At 41.8% G+C, this 17081-nt stretch overlaps 1 protein-coding gene across 10 annotated transcripts in view; it reads right to left on the reverse strand.

Moving 5' to 3' along the window:
* mef2d (myocyte enhancer factor 2d) overlaps positions 1-17081 on the reverse strand; it is a 102093-nt gene that overhangs the window by 26819 nt on the left and 58193 nt on the right. For 7 of the 10 annotated variants that reach the window (XM_069140693.1, XM_069140672.1, XM_069140720.1 and 4 more), the window contains exons 4-6: positions 11266-11403; positions 3774-3999; positions 235-291 (exon numbers count right to left, since the gene is read on the reverse strand). In XM_069140693.1, coding sequence (XP_068996794.1) covers positions 235-291; positions 3774-3999; positions 11266-11403 — 421 coding nt within the window. Of the gene's footprint in view, positions 1-234; positions 292-3773; positions 4000-11265; positions 11404-11534; positions 11661-17081 lie in introns of all 10 variants that reach the window. The other 3 variants (XM_069140738.1, XM_069140729.1, XM_069140684.1) reach the window with 1 other exon arrangement.

The following is a 17081-nucleotide window of genomic DNA, read 5'->3' on the forward strand; positions in this document are numbered from 1 at the left end:
AATTATTTCCCTTTAAAAAAAAAAAAAAAAAAAAAAAGTCCAGCTGGGATACAGAAAGCGGAGAGAGAGAGAGAGAGAGAGAGAGAGAGAGAGAGAGAGAGAGAGAGAGAGAGAGAGAGAGAGAGAGAGAGAGTGAGCGAGCAGGGTGGACGACATATTGAAGCGTGTGTGTGTATATTTGTACTAATTTCTCCCGAAAATGTGAAGCAACGAGATAGAAAAAGATTTACTTACGGACTGGACTCGGGCACGCTCCATTCGAGTTCCCCAAATCTCCTCCTAACAGAGCGCCTAAGAGAGGAAAACACCATCGTTAAAAGTATGACAACACTCAAATGATCTTGTGTCAATCAGTTCATCTGAACAGCACTATTAAATAAAAAAAAATGCCGATGTCTCATTTAGAAAAATATCGTTAAATCAAGTACGACATTAAATAGAAGTGCTACTACTATCGACACTCATTTCACTCTAGAGGACCATAATTGTTTTCAATTCTGCATTTCCAGTTAATATCCAAGTGCTAGTTTTAATCAGTTTTCAATGGTACTTATGTTATATTTTGAGGGCAAAAAAAAATGTCAGACTCATTTTAAATAAATGACGGCACATGTTCACCTGCAGGTATTTAGAAATAAAAGATTGTTTAAAAATGAATAATATTTATTGGGAGTAAAACTGTCAACATTAATACTCAACTGTTTAAATGCCAATTTAACTATCCGTTTGACTGTATTTTGTCAATTAAAATCATCTTTCTTGTTTTTTATCTGTTTTATGTGTTGTGTATTTGGTGTTTGAAGTGATGCTGGGTATCATTTCTAGACATAAAAAAAAAAAAAAAAAAAAGTCTGTAAAATAAAGACCTATCCGGGTAGATTCAAATTTTCTTAAAAGTTTTTTGTTTTGTTTGTTCAGACATGTGTTGATGCATCGACCCTTTATTGAAAATGTTTTTTTGCAGCTAGGAGTTGGTGGACAAAAAGCTCCAACACTCTGAGCAGCATTGAGGATTTTATTAGAGAGAACTAATACCCCTGTAATACTCTCCACACTGGAGCTTAGCAAGACACCAACACCGAAGCCTCGGCCACATCGGGAGGAGGCTGAGGGGAGTTGGGTCAACAACAAGTGCTGGCGTTGGCAATCAGCAGAATAATAATGAAAACAGGAAAGTTCGTGAGTATGATTTATACAAATGTAATGTAATATACAAACTGCATGTTACTCTTCAGCTGGTGGCCAACGCTGCGTTAACAAGTCAGTGATTTAGAGCGTAGATGAAACCAGCTGACGACACAAAGCTTTATTTCGGGGACTATAAACATTCAAACATTTTGTCATTCTCATTTATTAAAATATATCAAATAAAGTCTACTGCTATAATATAAAAAAAAGTTTTTTTTTTAATATTATATATATATATATGTGTAGTTTTAATAAAGATAAATGAGATAAAAAGTAAAACATAAATCTGATTAAGCACTTAATAATGAAAAAGTATAGCTTTTGAATATTTAATAAAGGTACAAAACATTTTTAATATGTATATATATATATATATATATAAACAATGGATTAAAAAACCATGTGCAATTCCAAAGACAAACCTACAGTGAATTATGAACTCTGCCCTCGGTTTTATGGGGGCTTTTAGTGTCTTTCAGCTTCTGAGTTTGGTTTCATGGTCCACAGTTTTTACTGCTTAGTTTCCGTCTCACCAAAACAGAGTGAATATTTCTGTGCCTACCACATGTTTAAATAGGCATCTGTTTGATAGCACATGTGTAATATAAACTTTATAAGGTGACAACAAGTCAATGTTGTGTTTACAGCGTGTCCTAATGCTTTCAAAACAAATAAAAAGAAATTACTACTGCTTTAAAATGATGATGTGTTTTGCTCCCTCAACACAGAAAACAGCCGCGCTTGTTTGCAGTACAATAGCCATACACACTTTTATCTTCATTCTAGCAAACATTAAGCTCTTTTTTTTTTTTTTTTTTCCCCCCCTCAAATGAGCAGAAAGCATTTTTCTGTGCTGACTCTTATTTTCCCTCTTTTGGTGCACGTTCAGGTTTTTTTTTGTTGGCTCAAACGCTCTTCAGAAAGGCAGAAACTCCGGGTCATTAGGGGTGACTGAAAAATATCTGGCCGGGCAGACACACGGGGGAAAAAAAAAAAAACAACCCACCAACAAGCAAAGACGACGAACCCAATACATCTCTGCCGTACCCTGCTATGCATCCCACACCACCGGGAGCATTTGCTCTGCCGAGGTTAGGAGGAGAAGGAGGGGGCCCGGAGGGGGCAGGGGAGCAGGGCGGGTGAGGGGGCGGGGGCGTCCATTAACTGCTACGTGAAACCCACTTGCCTCAGAGAACGGCATGTTATGAAAGATGCCGTAATGCATTTGTTGCGCGTTACATCACCTAATTCTGACTTACAATGAGATTACGATGGTCGGAACAAAGCTTGATAAGTAACCTTGTCTGAGACGCAAAAATGGGGCACAAATCCTTTTAGTCAGAGGGTGAAGGATTGGTTCGCCGCGCAGAGGCCGCGGGCGCACGCAGGAGCGCACCAGCCGCGGTCAAAAAAAAAAGAAATGATGGATGTCTGTCATTATGAGCAGCGTGCACTTATTTGAGCGAGAGGGAGTTACCGAGGGCGAGCGAGCACGACAGAACGTCGACACACAGACTCACTTCTTCGCTCGTTTTCTGCCGCTTGTCGACTCACAAGGCGCTCCGTATATAACCCTGCCGTTACATAAACTGCGCTTCAACGTACAGAGGGTGCACTTCATGGAAAAAAAAAAAAGAGTCTTTGAGTAACAACATCACCATGACAACAGTCTCTATAAAAGATGGCTCAAACCATTTCAGTGGCGGGAGACGGGTTTCGAAATCATCCCTTTGGACACGTAGACATGGCCAGCAAACTCAAATTAGAATTATTTCACGTCAAAGGGATGCACAATTTGGGAAAATGACAAAGACAAACCGTACAAAAAGTAGGCCAAACCCAGAGAAACTGTACCGACACAGGAACAGCAGTCGCAAGTTTGAACGGGGATTTGAGCCACATAAACAGCACACAACACGAGAGTGTTGACAGATGCTGCTAATCAGCATTCAACGCAGCATGACCCACATTTACAGCAGAGTTTACAGTGGCCGTGTAGTTACTTAAAGCCTTTTTTTTTTTTTTAAATGTTTCAGCTTGAGATTATTTGATGAAATCCACAATGTGTGACAGACATCGGTGACGTGTGGGAGAAAAGGATGATGGTAGAAAAGTTGTATCCCATTAAAAGAATGTCTTGCATTGATGTTTGTTCCACATAAAGGAACAACACAAAGGCTTGGAAAAAAAAAAGAAAATGTGAACATCCTTTAAATCATTGAATTTGTTCATTTTTTGAAAACCCCATTTTGTCTCCATCACCTGTCAGTCAAATTGTGACAGAGTGAAGTGTTTTTTTTCTTCAGTTTCCTTTTGAAAAACTTAGATTTTATCATTCTTCTGTATCTCAAACTGTTGTTGCTCTTGAAATGCAAAACTCATCAACTGCGAGGCATCGGAGGAAAAAAAGCCAAATGCCTTTGTGTTTAGAACTTGCCAATGGAAAATCAATATCATCCTGGCTGGATCAATCAGCAGCGAGTATTGAAATTGGATTTTTATTCATGTGAAAATGCCACAGGTTATTGATTTACACGACTACGTGAAGCCAAAGCGCTCCCGCCGTGTTTCACCCCGTCTCTTACCTGCGCTGGCCGGTCGCTGTGGCAACCCTGGTGACACGGTGTTCCTCTGCAAAGCTGGTTGCTGTGGCGACAGGAGGCGGGGATCTGTGAGGGTGGAGGTGACGAAGGAGGTGGTGGTGACCAGGGCGCCGGATGGGTTGTTGCTGAACTGGAGGGCCGCCGCCGCGTTCTGGCTGGATACTGGCACGGTGACTGGCATGGAGAAGGTGGGCTGTGGGACTGTAGACTGGTGGAGAGACAGGAAGAGGGCGGAGCTTAGAGGGTGGCGATGTACACACCTATTACACGCTCACATATAAAGTAAATGGACAGGTCCATCAGTTAGTGATCAGCAGCAGTGCAAACAAGCCTGCAGGTGAGACACACACACACACACACACACACACACACACACACTCTCTAAAAGTCTTTCAAAAACAAGTTAAAACTCTTAAGAAACACGTCAGACTTTTGTGTTCTAGTATAGTAGCCTTCTGCTAACTGCGGCAAAAGTATGTAAAAAATAAAAACATGAAATCTCCCTCTTATCCGGTCATATTTGTCTTATGGAGTCTTAAAAACATATTTTCTTAAATGAAAATGAAAAATTCTGCTTTTTACATAAATTATTGTTTGAAGAATTTTGTTGAAGACTTTGTAGTGCAGCTTAATGTTTTATTCACAGTGGGTGATTTTTACACTCGTTTCAAGAAAATAAGACTTTTGGGGTTCAGTTAGAGTTCAAAATGACTGCAAGGTGATTTCATTTTTTTTTTTTTTTATGTTTTTAAATGTCTGCCCTTGCCAAAAAATGTTTAAATGTTTACAGGAAACTTGTTAATTCTTTCAAAATGGTTGACATTTACATCTTATTGAGTAATTTCTGCCAGTATATGTGAAAGAATCTATTGAAAAACAGAAATCAACTTATTCCAATAACTTCTCAGATCTGAGAGTTTGCCTCCTTAAACAAAAAACAGGTCACTGCACAAGAATAAAAATAGTATACAAGAAAATTAGAGAAAATACTTGAAACAAGCTGATTTGCATTTAAAGACTGACATGCAGAAAAGAGATCTTTGGAGTGGAAAGAGAACTTTTCAGGACTTTAGTGGCCACAATGATGGCGACACTATTATGAACCGGATCCTGCAGACTAAACAGCCAACTTAAAATAACATATGACAGGTTTTGCATATATTAACTCATTATAAAATCATGTTTTACATTATTACTGTCGATTTTCCAAAGAGAATCACACGTTTTCAGATTGACCTTCCAGGTAGTGATGGATCCTCAGTTTTTATGTCGAGATTCATTCAGGAAATCAAAAATATCATCAGGCATGTCAGATGAAATAAATAAAACACTGGAAACTGTCCTTTCAAACAAAAACACATGTTTGTGCTTTGAAAATCAACTCTTCAAATAGGAAAAAACACACATATGCACTCCTCTCAAACGCGCACACACACACACACACACACACACACACACACACGCTCAGTTTCAGCATGCAAGGTGACTTGGTGGAAAGGCCAAAAAGCTGTGTCGCCTTTCACTTCTCATGCCAGGTTAAAACTCTTGGCGCAGCAGCGGGGTTATTGCATCGGGTTATTGGTGACATTTCATAGCGTGCATGTCACATTCCAGCAACATCCCATCACCCCCGTCCGACATGTGCTCATCACCGGGAACGTTAGGAAACATCCTGCAGGGGCTCGCTTCACAAAAAAAAAAAAAAAATGTACCTCAACATTAATTCACGCTGAACTTTTTGCTCATTTTAATTTGTTTTTAATGATCTTCCTCGTCACCCGAGTCGATGAGCGTAAATGACCAGGCAGCCCCCTCGGTGATGAAAAAAAAAAAAATCAAGGGCAAGGACCTCGGGTTGTCCAGCCATCCGACCCATTTCACCCTGTTCCAACTCAATCTGAAATAAGGACTTCTATATTTAGAATATGGGCCAGCGCTGCACTGTACTGTACTCAAACTGCCTGGGACCCAGTTTAACGCTGAGGAGGACGAGGGCACCTTCCTGCCCTTGATCTCTACCACTTTTCCTTCTGCAATGTTTGGTAATTTTTCTTTTTCTTTTGGAGACAACAAGGAAGGAAGGACATAAAAATAAGCCAGATTTAGATGTGAAAAAACTAAAGTAGATGCTGTTATATGTGGTAAAACTTTTTTTTTTTTTCCAATTAATGAATTTACAAATAACTGATGGTAAAGTTTACAGTTTTTTTTGTCCTAATTATAAGGCAAATGGGAATTTCGGTTTATTTCTTTAAGGTTTATTCTCCTATACTTCTTCCAACTTCCAATTTTTTTTTCCCCACGCAAAGACTGGTGGTGTACTGAGAGAAAGTTGTGTCTTCCTCCCCACCACCACTAAAACTAGCACCAGGTTACAATTCTTTTCACCGAAGCCCTTCAAAAATGTATGTCCTGTAAGAATGGTTTATCTTATAAACTGACAAAAAAATCTTTTTATAAAAGTTGTCCTTGCAACAACTAGTAGATGACAATTTCCAACTGCGAGAATTTAAAATTCACCCGTCGGACTGCAAACAGGAAGTTTGCGAAGGAGAGTGTCGAGACAGAGCTGTAAGTGGTGACCAGGGAGAGTGACGATGGCGGCTAACAGCACTGCACCACTGCACACTGGCCAAGCAGAGGGGAAAGGGAGGGGATGGATAAAATGGAGGGGTGAATTGGGAGAGGGGAGGGGGGGGAGTAAATGGGGGGGTTAATGCCCAGGGGGCGGAGGTGTGTGAGCGCGGAGCATACAGCTCGAGAAAGGATTTATCCTCGTAGGGTTTGGGAGCGAGGTGGCGTATTTATTTTATTTTTTTAAAAGCCTAACACATTTATACTATTCAGCTCTTATTGAGAGAATTTTGACAAGCGAAGGACAAGTTTGAGATCTTAGCTGAAGGACGTCTTCAGAAAACACGCAGTAAACAAAATGTACTTTTGATGAACGTCTGACTTCATCGCATCCAAAACTAAATAAACTAACATGGACATTTTTGGAGTTTTGACTGGCATGTGATCTTCCATCAAAGTTTTATTGAAAATATCTTCAAGTTAGTTTCACCCGAGGACTGTTGTGACTTTTTATGAAACACAAAGTAAACAGAAAGAGACGTGACGTGGTCTTTACGAGAAATTACAAATAAATAATTAACTGGAGGATGAATATTGGAATAGAGCGCAGCAACTATCACTGAAGACAGCGTGACAATTACATATATAATTATTATTATCATAAATTTTTATTCCACCATTTTTCAGTTTAAATTTGCCCCTTGATAACCATAGAGGAAAACAAAATCCTGAGTATATAAATGAAAATAAAAGAGACTCAGTTTTAGTAGCCACACAGATCAAATTTGATGAATAATGAATTGTGAATTAATGAATTTTTAATTTGTCCTCACCCTGTTCTTCACTGTGCTACATTGGGAATTAATCTGTGTCTTTGGCGAAGTACAAGTGAATTTACATCTGCCCACTCCAACTCCATTTAACACCAATGCTCCTAATTGTGGAGAGGACGGGTTAACTGTCTGGAGGGTTACTGCTCGTGATCCTGCAGATCTACCAAAGACGATGGGGACCATAGAAAAAAAAAAAAAAAAAAACAGGACAAAAAAAGAAAAAGAAACTGTTAGGTAAATAATTGACTAGGAGCTTTTCCGGGGGCTCGTGTGAGGAAGCTCAAGGCTTCTTCTCCGTGAAGCGAACAAAAAGAAGGGAGAGAACGCTAACCTATTTTCCCTCAGAGGAGCTCTCTCGACAAGGGTGTGTTTCCTGGATGCAAGGGTAAATCAGAATGAATTAAACTCATGGCCTAGTTTCCTTTCCCCTCCCTCTTGTCCTGAAAGCCTTTGAAAGTTTTTCTTTTTTTGTTTCATTTTCCCTTTTCAACTTCGCATTTGTCGCATCTTATTTGTTAGCAGCTGTGGACCCGAGTACAGACGCAAGCGTTGGGAAAGTGTTTTGGTAACCTTTAGGTGTCACTGCAGTTGACCAGTAAATTAGTTTTGGGTTGTTTTTTTTTTGTTCTGTGCTTGAAACCCTCCTCCAATCATCCCTCTCTAACTTTACTAATATTTAATCCAAAAAAAAACAAACAAACAAAAAAAAAAACAGAGCGAGTGACTCACTGCTCACCTTCTCCACGAGGTCTGAGTCTAATTCAAATGAAGGCTGTTTTATCGGCAAACGCAAACTATTAATAGCAATGCGTAGATTTTCTGATGCTTTCATGGTGAACATAATGCATCATCAGGGGACCTTAGTGTCACCCAGCACGTAGTTACAACACCTGAGCGAATCCACCCCGCAAATAATCGCATCATATTTAAGGGGCGTTATTGATGAAAACATATTCTTATATGGGGTTTTTATTCTCCTTACAGGAGACGTTCAGCACAAACAGTCTATTAATGGTACTCAGTATGACACTATAATATTCCACTGAGGGTATTTTTTTGATCCATATACATGAATGCAGATAGACAGTGTAGTACAACTACAAATCCAAATTTATTGGTTTAACTTTGGAAATAATTAAACCCTTGAAGAAATACTTATTATGAATTTTATTAAATTAATTTTTTTTTTTTTAATTATAAGCATGTGAAATTTAAATACTTTTTGGGAAATTTTAATCAAAACTGAATTAAAAAAAAAAAGAAGTCCTGAATATTTTTTGGGTTCAAATTATTCCTATATGAATGTTTTACGTTTGACTTTATGAACTAAATGTGCTTTTGAGTGTATTAAACAGCGATTTTTACTGATTATCGCAGGCCTAAATTAGATGTGATTAAGTGTGCAGTCGTTTCAATAACACCGTGTTTCACTCTTTGACATTTATACCGAGCCTTTACAGGAGACAAAACATTCAGCTGCTCGCTCAAGGGCACCATGGAGGTGGTTGTTAAAAGGAAGAAATCTATTTCTTATTCAATTTCCCGACCCAGAATCTCAGAGCCAGAAAAAGGATCAAACCAGGAACCCTGCGGTTAGAAAAAAAATAAAATAAAAAGCTCCCTTTCTCCTCGCCTACCACACAGTGCCAGTGCAGCAGGAACGGATACGTTAGCTCGGGGCTCGTCTAGCCAAGTGTCCTGCCCGTTCTCTCTCACCACTCTCTCCCTACCTCAGGAGGTATTTTAGTACAAGTGGGATTAAGCTTGTATATCCCGGCCCCTAGCTGTCATGCTGGGGATTATGATGCTGAGGGGAGGAGTGGTGGGTGGCGCTGTGTATGCTTCCATTTGCCCGTGGAAGGTGTGCTGAGCAAGCCAGGCAGGTAGATAGGCAGGCTGGCTGGCTGGCTGAGGCACTCGGGGGTGGGTGGGTGGTTGGGTGGGTGGTTGGGGTTGGGGTGGGGGGGAGGGGGAGGCAGCAGCAGCATTGGCGGTGGTGGGGGACGCTAGCGGCGTTCGGCCAACGTCCAATCGATTTGCGCCGAGAGCTGCGGCTCTCCAGATTGAATTCTATTCTTCTTCTGCCGCGGCTTTCTCTTCTGAGAAAAGCTTTTAAGAGCTCACGGAGCACGGAGAGGCTGATAGAGGCTGGGTCAAACTCAGGAGGAGAGAAATTCATTGAACTGATTAAAGTGAGAGGCGGCTCGTTTGCTCAGTCAGGCTCATTCTGATGTATGAGAGATGTTCGCATAATTACTATTTACATTAGCATCTGACACTGCTTTTGTGGCAGCAATATTTTAAAGGAAATAAATAGTTTTTGTTTTTTCCAACCGATTCTTATTCGTGTCCATCATTTCGGTTATGATTATTAGCACTAAGTGAGAGAGCGTTCTTCAAACGGATACATCCCTGAATTTAACTAAATTAAATGACATTAAGTAAAAAATAAGACCTTTAAGGTGTAACATTATAGGAGTGGCTGCTGCCCAACTCTCCCGCAGCACTGATTGTGTCCCATCCCAAGTGACCAATCAGAAGGGCAGGCGGGACAGGAAGAAGGGGCTGTAGATTAAGTGCTGCTCATTAAAGTGACATTAATGGCATTATTGAGCACAGAGGGAAAAAAAAATGAATCACGGAGATTTGGCAAAGGAGTGGAGCGGTAAAAGGGCTTTGGCAGAGCGCCAGTCAGGAGGCAGCAGAACCTGGATAGTGTCAGGAGCAGGTCCAGCCGGAGGAGCAGGACTACACTGATCTCAGTAGTACTGTTAATAACAGCCAGGTACCAACTGCACCCTGGCTTTGTTTGTGTTTTCCAAATGATGTCAGAAAAAAAAAAAGAATAAAAGAATCAGCCCTGGTGCATACACTGCGTCTGCAATTGCACGCTTATTTCTTTAATGTTGCTAAGTATTACACAATCGGTACTTTCAGCCAAGCAATCCGACCGCTCAAAGGCACGCTCCAAACGTGTTGATTATTACCATAAAACATGACTTCCCCTCGCAACGTCGGTTGCTATGCCAACTTTTGTGAAAACTAGGGACCTAGTTAGCACTCCTCTCCCTCTGTTGTCTATTCTTGTACATTAGTGAACTTGCAGAGGCATCAGAAACAGTGTATTAAAGCCATGATACTCCTGGGGATGCTCTTCATTGTGATGACTGTAACTTCAGATGAAAAATCACAGTAAAGCATGCCCTATTCGGTGTTCTGCTGTGTTTCTTTTTAAAGGATTTTTTTTTTCTGTCTGACTCTCAAAGTTACACATCTGCAGCATGGCAAACAAAAAAATTGACATCTTATTTGTCTTTTTATGAGTCCTAAAAAAAAAAATCTGTCCGTACAGAATTGTCTTCCACTGTTTCCAGTGCAAAAAAAGATGTTTCAAAAAATGTCGGGAAATGGTCTTGAAATGGAAAAAAAAAAAAAAAAAAAAAGGTGGCATCAATCAAATCAAGGCATTTTGTGTTATTTGTTGTGGAAACAAGTTGAAAAAAATTGTTTACAGAAGAGAATTTTGCAGTAAAATTTTGTTTTAAGTAAAGCTGGAATGATAATTTGGCTAATTGACTGACCTTCGTCTTATGTGATTGTGTGTAATTGGATGAAAAAAAGCATTTATAAAATCACTTTGGTTTCCAGCTTTTTGTATCAGACCTTCTTCACCGTGTCGTGATTGTTTTTTTGTTTTCATTTCAATCAGATGAATTGATGATATAATAATAATGAATACTCCTTAGTTGTAACCCTCCAGTTTTAAAAAGTGTTCCCTTGAGCCGGTCAACTCGGCCGCCCTGCCTTGCTTTTCGTGCTCAGGCACACACCATCGATTGGGTGGGGTTGTGATTTGGTGGGTGGGGATAGGTGCTGATGGTAAGAGGTGAGGTGACGAAGGTAAAGGGGTGGGGGGGTGATGGTGAAGGCGAGTGCTCTGTGAGTAAGTCAGGCCGCCGTCAGCAGCCGGAGAAACCTCCGGTTGTCCGGTCAGCGGCAGCAGCAAGGTACCAACATGAGGAGGGGGGGAGGGGACGGGGTTACACAGAGTGGTGGGAGGTACTCACTGACAGCCTATAGTTCTGCATCATTTTATCAAACTCCTCGTCAATTTTTTTGTATTTCTCTTCAGTGCGGGGGGTGAGGGAGAAGGGCTCCTCGGGGTCTGGGCTCTCAGAGTCCCGGTGCTCTTTCTTGTTCAGAGCCTTCGTTCCCCAAACAAAAGAAAAAGAAGGCAGAGAGAGTAAAGAGAGAGGGAGGTAGATAGAGACAGAGAAGAAGAAGAGGAAAAGAAAGGGTAGGTTAGATAAGGTGACAAAAGTGTGATGGTACTCACGCCGTAGCGTTTGAAGAGGCTGTCCAGGTCCTCGTTCTTGCGGTCATTTAGCGGGCTTTGGTCGATGGAGTCGTCGCCGTCGGGCTCTGGGCTGTTGCAGCCGTTAAAGCCTTTCTTTCGCAACGTCTGAAGCGGCCAGAGAGGGGTAGAGGAGGAGAAGGAGGAGGCACATTTACATGTCAGTTTCCATGCACATTTTGGAATTAGACACATTTAGTGAAACCATTTCTTTCATTTCTCAAACACAAACGAACTTCTCGATTTGCACACTATGTTGCCGACTCCTACACTGTTGATTGTATAAAATATGAAGCGGCAAAGGTCAGATGGAACAGTTTGACCCCGGCGATGACATAAGAAGAGGTTTTTTTTTCTAGTGGCATCTTCTACAAATAGAAAAAGCAGGCTTACGGAAAACACATTCTCAACCTCTGATAATCCTCGATCGAGTCGTGAGGTCAACGTTCGTAGTGTCTGCCGCCCACGTGAAAGCAAGCTATTACCACCCAATCTGCACTTGCTCACCCGGCAGGTGCTCTCAGGAGGTCATGGATTAAAAGGTTTGAAAAAAAAAAAAAAACACAAAAAAAAACTGACTCTAATTCCAAACGGAGAAAGCTTTGAAATCAAGGATGCGGTCTGAGAAAACAAGCGGCCCCCAAACGTACGGCCCGGGGCACTCGCAATAAGCCACGCGTGAACCGAACCTGCATGTCAGAAGACACGGCGAGGCCTCGCACCTCCGCACACGTCGGCTAATCAGCGGTGTCGGTAATTGGTGTGAAGCTTTGCGCTTACGAAAGTGGTTGAGCAAAGTGAAACGGTGCAGGGTGAGCTCGGAAGCACACGGTGGTGTTAGCGCCGCGGCTAACGGCAGTCAGGTTGTGTCATTGTTAGCACACTTTGGAAAGGGCGAGAAGAGAAGGAGGGAGGCTGGAGGGGAGGAGGGGGAGAGAGAGAGAGAGAGAGAGAAAGGCTCTTATTTTGAGAGGATTCTGCTAAACAAGATTTGCTGTTAAGTAGCTTTGCCTGGTGGGCCCTTGACCACAGAGCCAAGCTGATAGATCCTCGCAGCAAAATGGAGCTGGAGAACCTTCTGCGGTCCAAATACGAGCTTTAGCTCTGAGTCGTTCAGAAAGAAAGAAATCCCTCGCCTTGAAATCAATCAGAAAGAGAAAATAGACTACAGCACACTGCAAAAAATAAAATGAAATCTCCATCATCCTATTAAGTCGTTTCCATTTGTAATTGAGTCCTAAAAACACTATTTTCTTGGAAGAAGTAAAAAAAAAAAAAAAAAAAAAATCTGCCGGTATAATTTAACCTGTCTTCAATAAAAAACCAACTGCTTTCAAATTTCTTTTTATAAATGACCTCAACATCTCAAAACAAGAAATGAATAAAACTGGATGCTGGTAGTAACACTAAAACTAATTTGACAACAAATCATGTCGTACTTCACACCGGGGCGAAACATTTTGTGTTTAAGAATTTGAAATGCATTCTGGGGGGGAATCACTGGGTTTCATACATTTTTGGACTCTGGGTAAGTAGCAGACACTTGAAACTAAGAGCAGCAATAATTGCTTATTGTGCTGGCTTGTGGGCAACAGATCAAGGTGTAAACACAACACGAACATAATGAGCTAATGAGGTCGTTATTGAGAAGTCATGCAGAGGACGCAGTGCAACGTTCAATCTCCTTTTCATTCTGGCCACAGATCTCCTCTCGAGCTGCTTTACGTGCCCTTTTCTTCACCAGCTAGCCGCTAACTGTGTCTGTCTGCTGTTTGGTGTTCAACAGTGTGCTGTGTGTTTAGAGAGCTTGTTTGATGAAAACAGCTTCCGGCTGCAGCTGGAAACACTGAGAACTATGAGCTGAACAGAGCTTAAACAGAAATTCAGAGTTTTGTCAGATACAATTCAACCATTTTTGATACAGACACTGGTGCTGATGCCTCTGACTTTGATGCAGGTTCCTGACTTATTGTTTTCTCAATACCAATTTCATAAAATCTATTTTAAGAAAAGGAAAATGACGTTACCCATTAGTCCGGTACAAATCTTTCGTTTTCATGCAGTTTAGAGGGGGAGAGTGTAACAACATATTGATTAATTGCAACCTTGATTGTGATGGACAACACGACTCAGACTCTGCTTACTTCATCCCGTTTGGAAAACCCTCGGTTGCAGAAACGGTCGGAAAATACGTAGAAAAATCAAAACTTTCCAGTATCCATTTGCAAATTGTAAGCACAAAAATATACAGTGCACGTGTTTTGTACTCGCGGGGCTAAAAATAAACCACTGATATATTCCTTTGAGACTCAGTTACAGCGAAAACTTTAAACGAAGGAAAGTTTTACAGTGCACCTTCTAATATATTACCTATAAGCCACCAACTATTCCAGCATTGTATTCAATATTTCACACACCCTATATTTTCTTTAATTAACAACCGCCCGCTGTGTCAGGTGTGACTGCAGTCTAGTGGCGGTCTGATTAAAACATAAGCACATGTTCCACGACTCCCACTGTGCACAATCACCGGTAAGTGAGAATGATTCAACCGCGTGCAATTCGGCTCTCGGAAGTGGGGCCGGCGGGAAGTCGTACCTGCAAGAGCTCCACATAAACCCCGAGGAGGCAGAGACGGAGATTCTTTTTTCATTTTGGATCAATTAGCCTCGGATCCTCAAAACAGGTGAGGGCAAGAGGGTAATGATGCCATTTGGATGTAAGGGTAAAGAGACTCTCCGTGTTAATAACAATAGTGCTCTTTGATACGAATCTCATTAAAAACTCAAAGCCATTATTATTATCGCAGTGTCAAAGCTGCCTTTCATACCAGCAGCAACGGGTTATTGGAAAGATTTGTTCCAACACCGAGACAGTCTCCTGATTCAGCTGTTCGGTCTCGGCAGAACAAGTCGGCGCTCTGATCTGCAGCTTAATGCAAATTTAACGCGCAGGAGATGCCGCCGCCGCCGCCGCACCCTTTGTTGTCCACAGTTCGTAGAAAACACACTCCACGGTGGCAGTTGGAATGCAGATATGTGTGTGTGTGTGTGTGTGTGTGTGTGTGTGTGTGTGCTGACCTAAAAAAAAATATTTGAGAACAAAAGAACCGTAAAAATAATAAAATAAATACAAATAGAACAACTTTCAACATGACAATGACGGCATGTGACAGAGGGCTGCGTGGAGGATGTGATCGAGGCGTGGACCTCCTGCCCCGACTGTCAGGACGCAAAGAGATGAAGAGCCCGCAAACAAAGCCGGGATGACACCGCAGCCACGTCGGTGCACTGTTCACACGTAATGACACACATTTCTTGTTGAGAGGACCATCACAGACATAATTGTGGCGTTGGCATTTCTTCTGAGTGTAATTTTTAACGATCACAACCATAAACTAAATAATAAACCCCAATTCTGACCTATCCACAAAAACCGGGACTTACTTTCACGCATCCGGTCATCATTTCTGCCGGCTACGATGACTTTGCACTCACCAGAGAAAGATCTGGGTGACAACAAACCCAAGACATGCAAAGAAACACGAGCAACAAGACGATCAGACGGATTGTAAACAGTCTGCTAAACCACTTTTTTGGAGGGTAAACTCAATAATATTGCAAACAATTTTTCATATATCTGTAAAACTGCAATACAGTTTATTAAAGATGAGACGGTTATAGCAGGAATCCATCTGTAACAGTGCCGGGCTGTGAGGAGATAGAGGTCAGTGGACCATCATTAGGCCCACAATGATTGGTCACCTATTACAAAAGAAAAAGCTCAAATCCCCACAATTGTTATATTTTTAAAATGTTTGAATAGTCCTTAAAAAAAAAAAAAAAAATACAAATCAAGAATCGAATAGTTTATACGACTATCGTCTCGTTTCACCTTTTTTTTTTCTCCCACCACAAGGTGGCAGTACTGCACCTAAAAGCTGTTTGCCGCTATCAAACAACAAAATAGAGATCAGACCGTGTTAGACAGACTGAGATTAGATGCTATAGTTCAAACAGCAGAAACATGCTCTGTGGGCAGGTTCTGTGTGGTTTTTTTTATTGATGGCAAACCACCTCACCTTTATCCGCATTTTTTTTCAATATATGAAATAAATCCTTCCGCGTATGACTTTTTAAAGCCTGGTGTCATAATTGCCGATCCGGCTCCATAACGTACTCCAATTTCTGCCAAACAAGCAGGTCATGCATTGGTCAGAATGACATGCATTTAAAAAAAAAAAAAAAAAAAAAAAAAAAAAAAAGGGAGTGAAAGGCACGACCCATTTAATTTTCAATTTGGACAGATCAGATATTTAATTTTTTTTTTTTCCCCCCTCTTGCAATTGGAGTCTCACATTAAAAGTGACAGAGAAAATGCACACACACACACACACATATGGATGCAAACAGACTCATGGTGCGCTTCCTTCTCGCACTGTCACGACTTGCTTTCACACACACACACACACACACACACACACACACACACACACACACACACACACACACACACACACACACACACACACACACACACACACACACACACACACACACACACACACACACACACACACACACACGTTATTTTTTGGACATCACAGGCTTGTCTCTCTTGTCTTTTCTCTCATGTAAACTCAACTGATATATTGTGAACATTACAGGGCAAACATGGGCATCTTTCCCTCTCTCTCTCTCTCTCACAGTGAACATTTTGTGATACATTACAGTACAGTCACATTCTCTCTCTCTCTCTCTCTCTCTCTAACACACACACACACACACACACACACACACACACTGATCAGCTTGTCTCTCAGTCAGTCAGCCATCTGTTCACCTGTCCACTGCCTCCCTCTCTCCCCTCTCTCTCTCTCTCTCTCTCTCTCGCTCCATTGTGTTGCCAGGGTAAGATTCACCCTGCAGAGCACCACGCCTGCCGCTAACTGGCTGTGGCTGCTCACAAGCCCCGCCTCTCTCTCCCTCCCTCTCTCCCTCTCTCCCTCCCTCCCTTCCTCCCTTCCCCTCTGGCTCGCTTTTGCTCGCCCACCCGCCTGTCCGCCCGCCCTCTGTTTCCAGCTCTCCATGAAATGCTGCCACTGCTGCTGCTGCTGCTTTTCCTCTCTTTTTTTTGTCTTTCTGTCGCCCTCTCATATCTCGGCCCACCACCTTTAACGCAGCTCTCGCTCCCTCGCGGAAAAAGTGCAAAGTCTCGCACTTGTCCTTCTGTGTTTTTCCGCCCTGAACATCTCTCCCTCTCTCTCTCTCGATTGTAATGTCTCCATATGCGACCGTCCCTGGTTGCTCGTTTCCTCTCATCCACCTTCTCTCTCTCATCTGCTTCAGTTTCTTTGCCACCACACACACTCTCTCTCTCCGTGTCCTCTTTTGCCCTCCTCTGTCTCTCCTTCCCAGAGCTTTCCCGTTGTAATTTTCATTCTCTCTCTTTCTCTCTTTCCTGCTCTCGCTGTTCATCCTTTACTCTGTTCTAGGAATGGGTATAAAAACCTTTACACACGTGTTGAAA

Source organism: Embiotoca jacksoni, unplaced genomic scaffold, assembly GCF_022577435.1.
Source record: "Embiotoca jacksoni isolate LCO1_2020_lvr unplaced genomic scaffold, fEmbJac1.0.p SCAF_11, whole genome shotgun sequence".
Taxonomy (NCBI): domain Eukaryota; kingdom Metazoa; phylum Chordata; class Actinopteri; family Embiotocidae; genus Embiotoca; species Embiotoca jacksoni.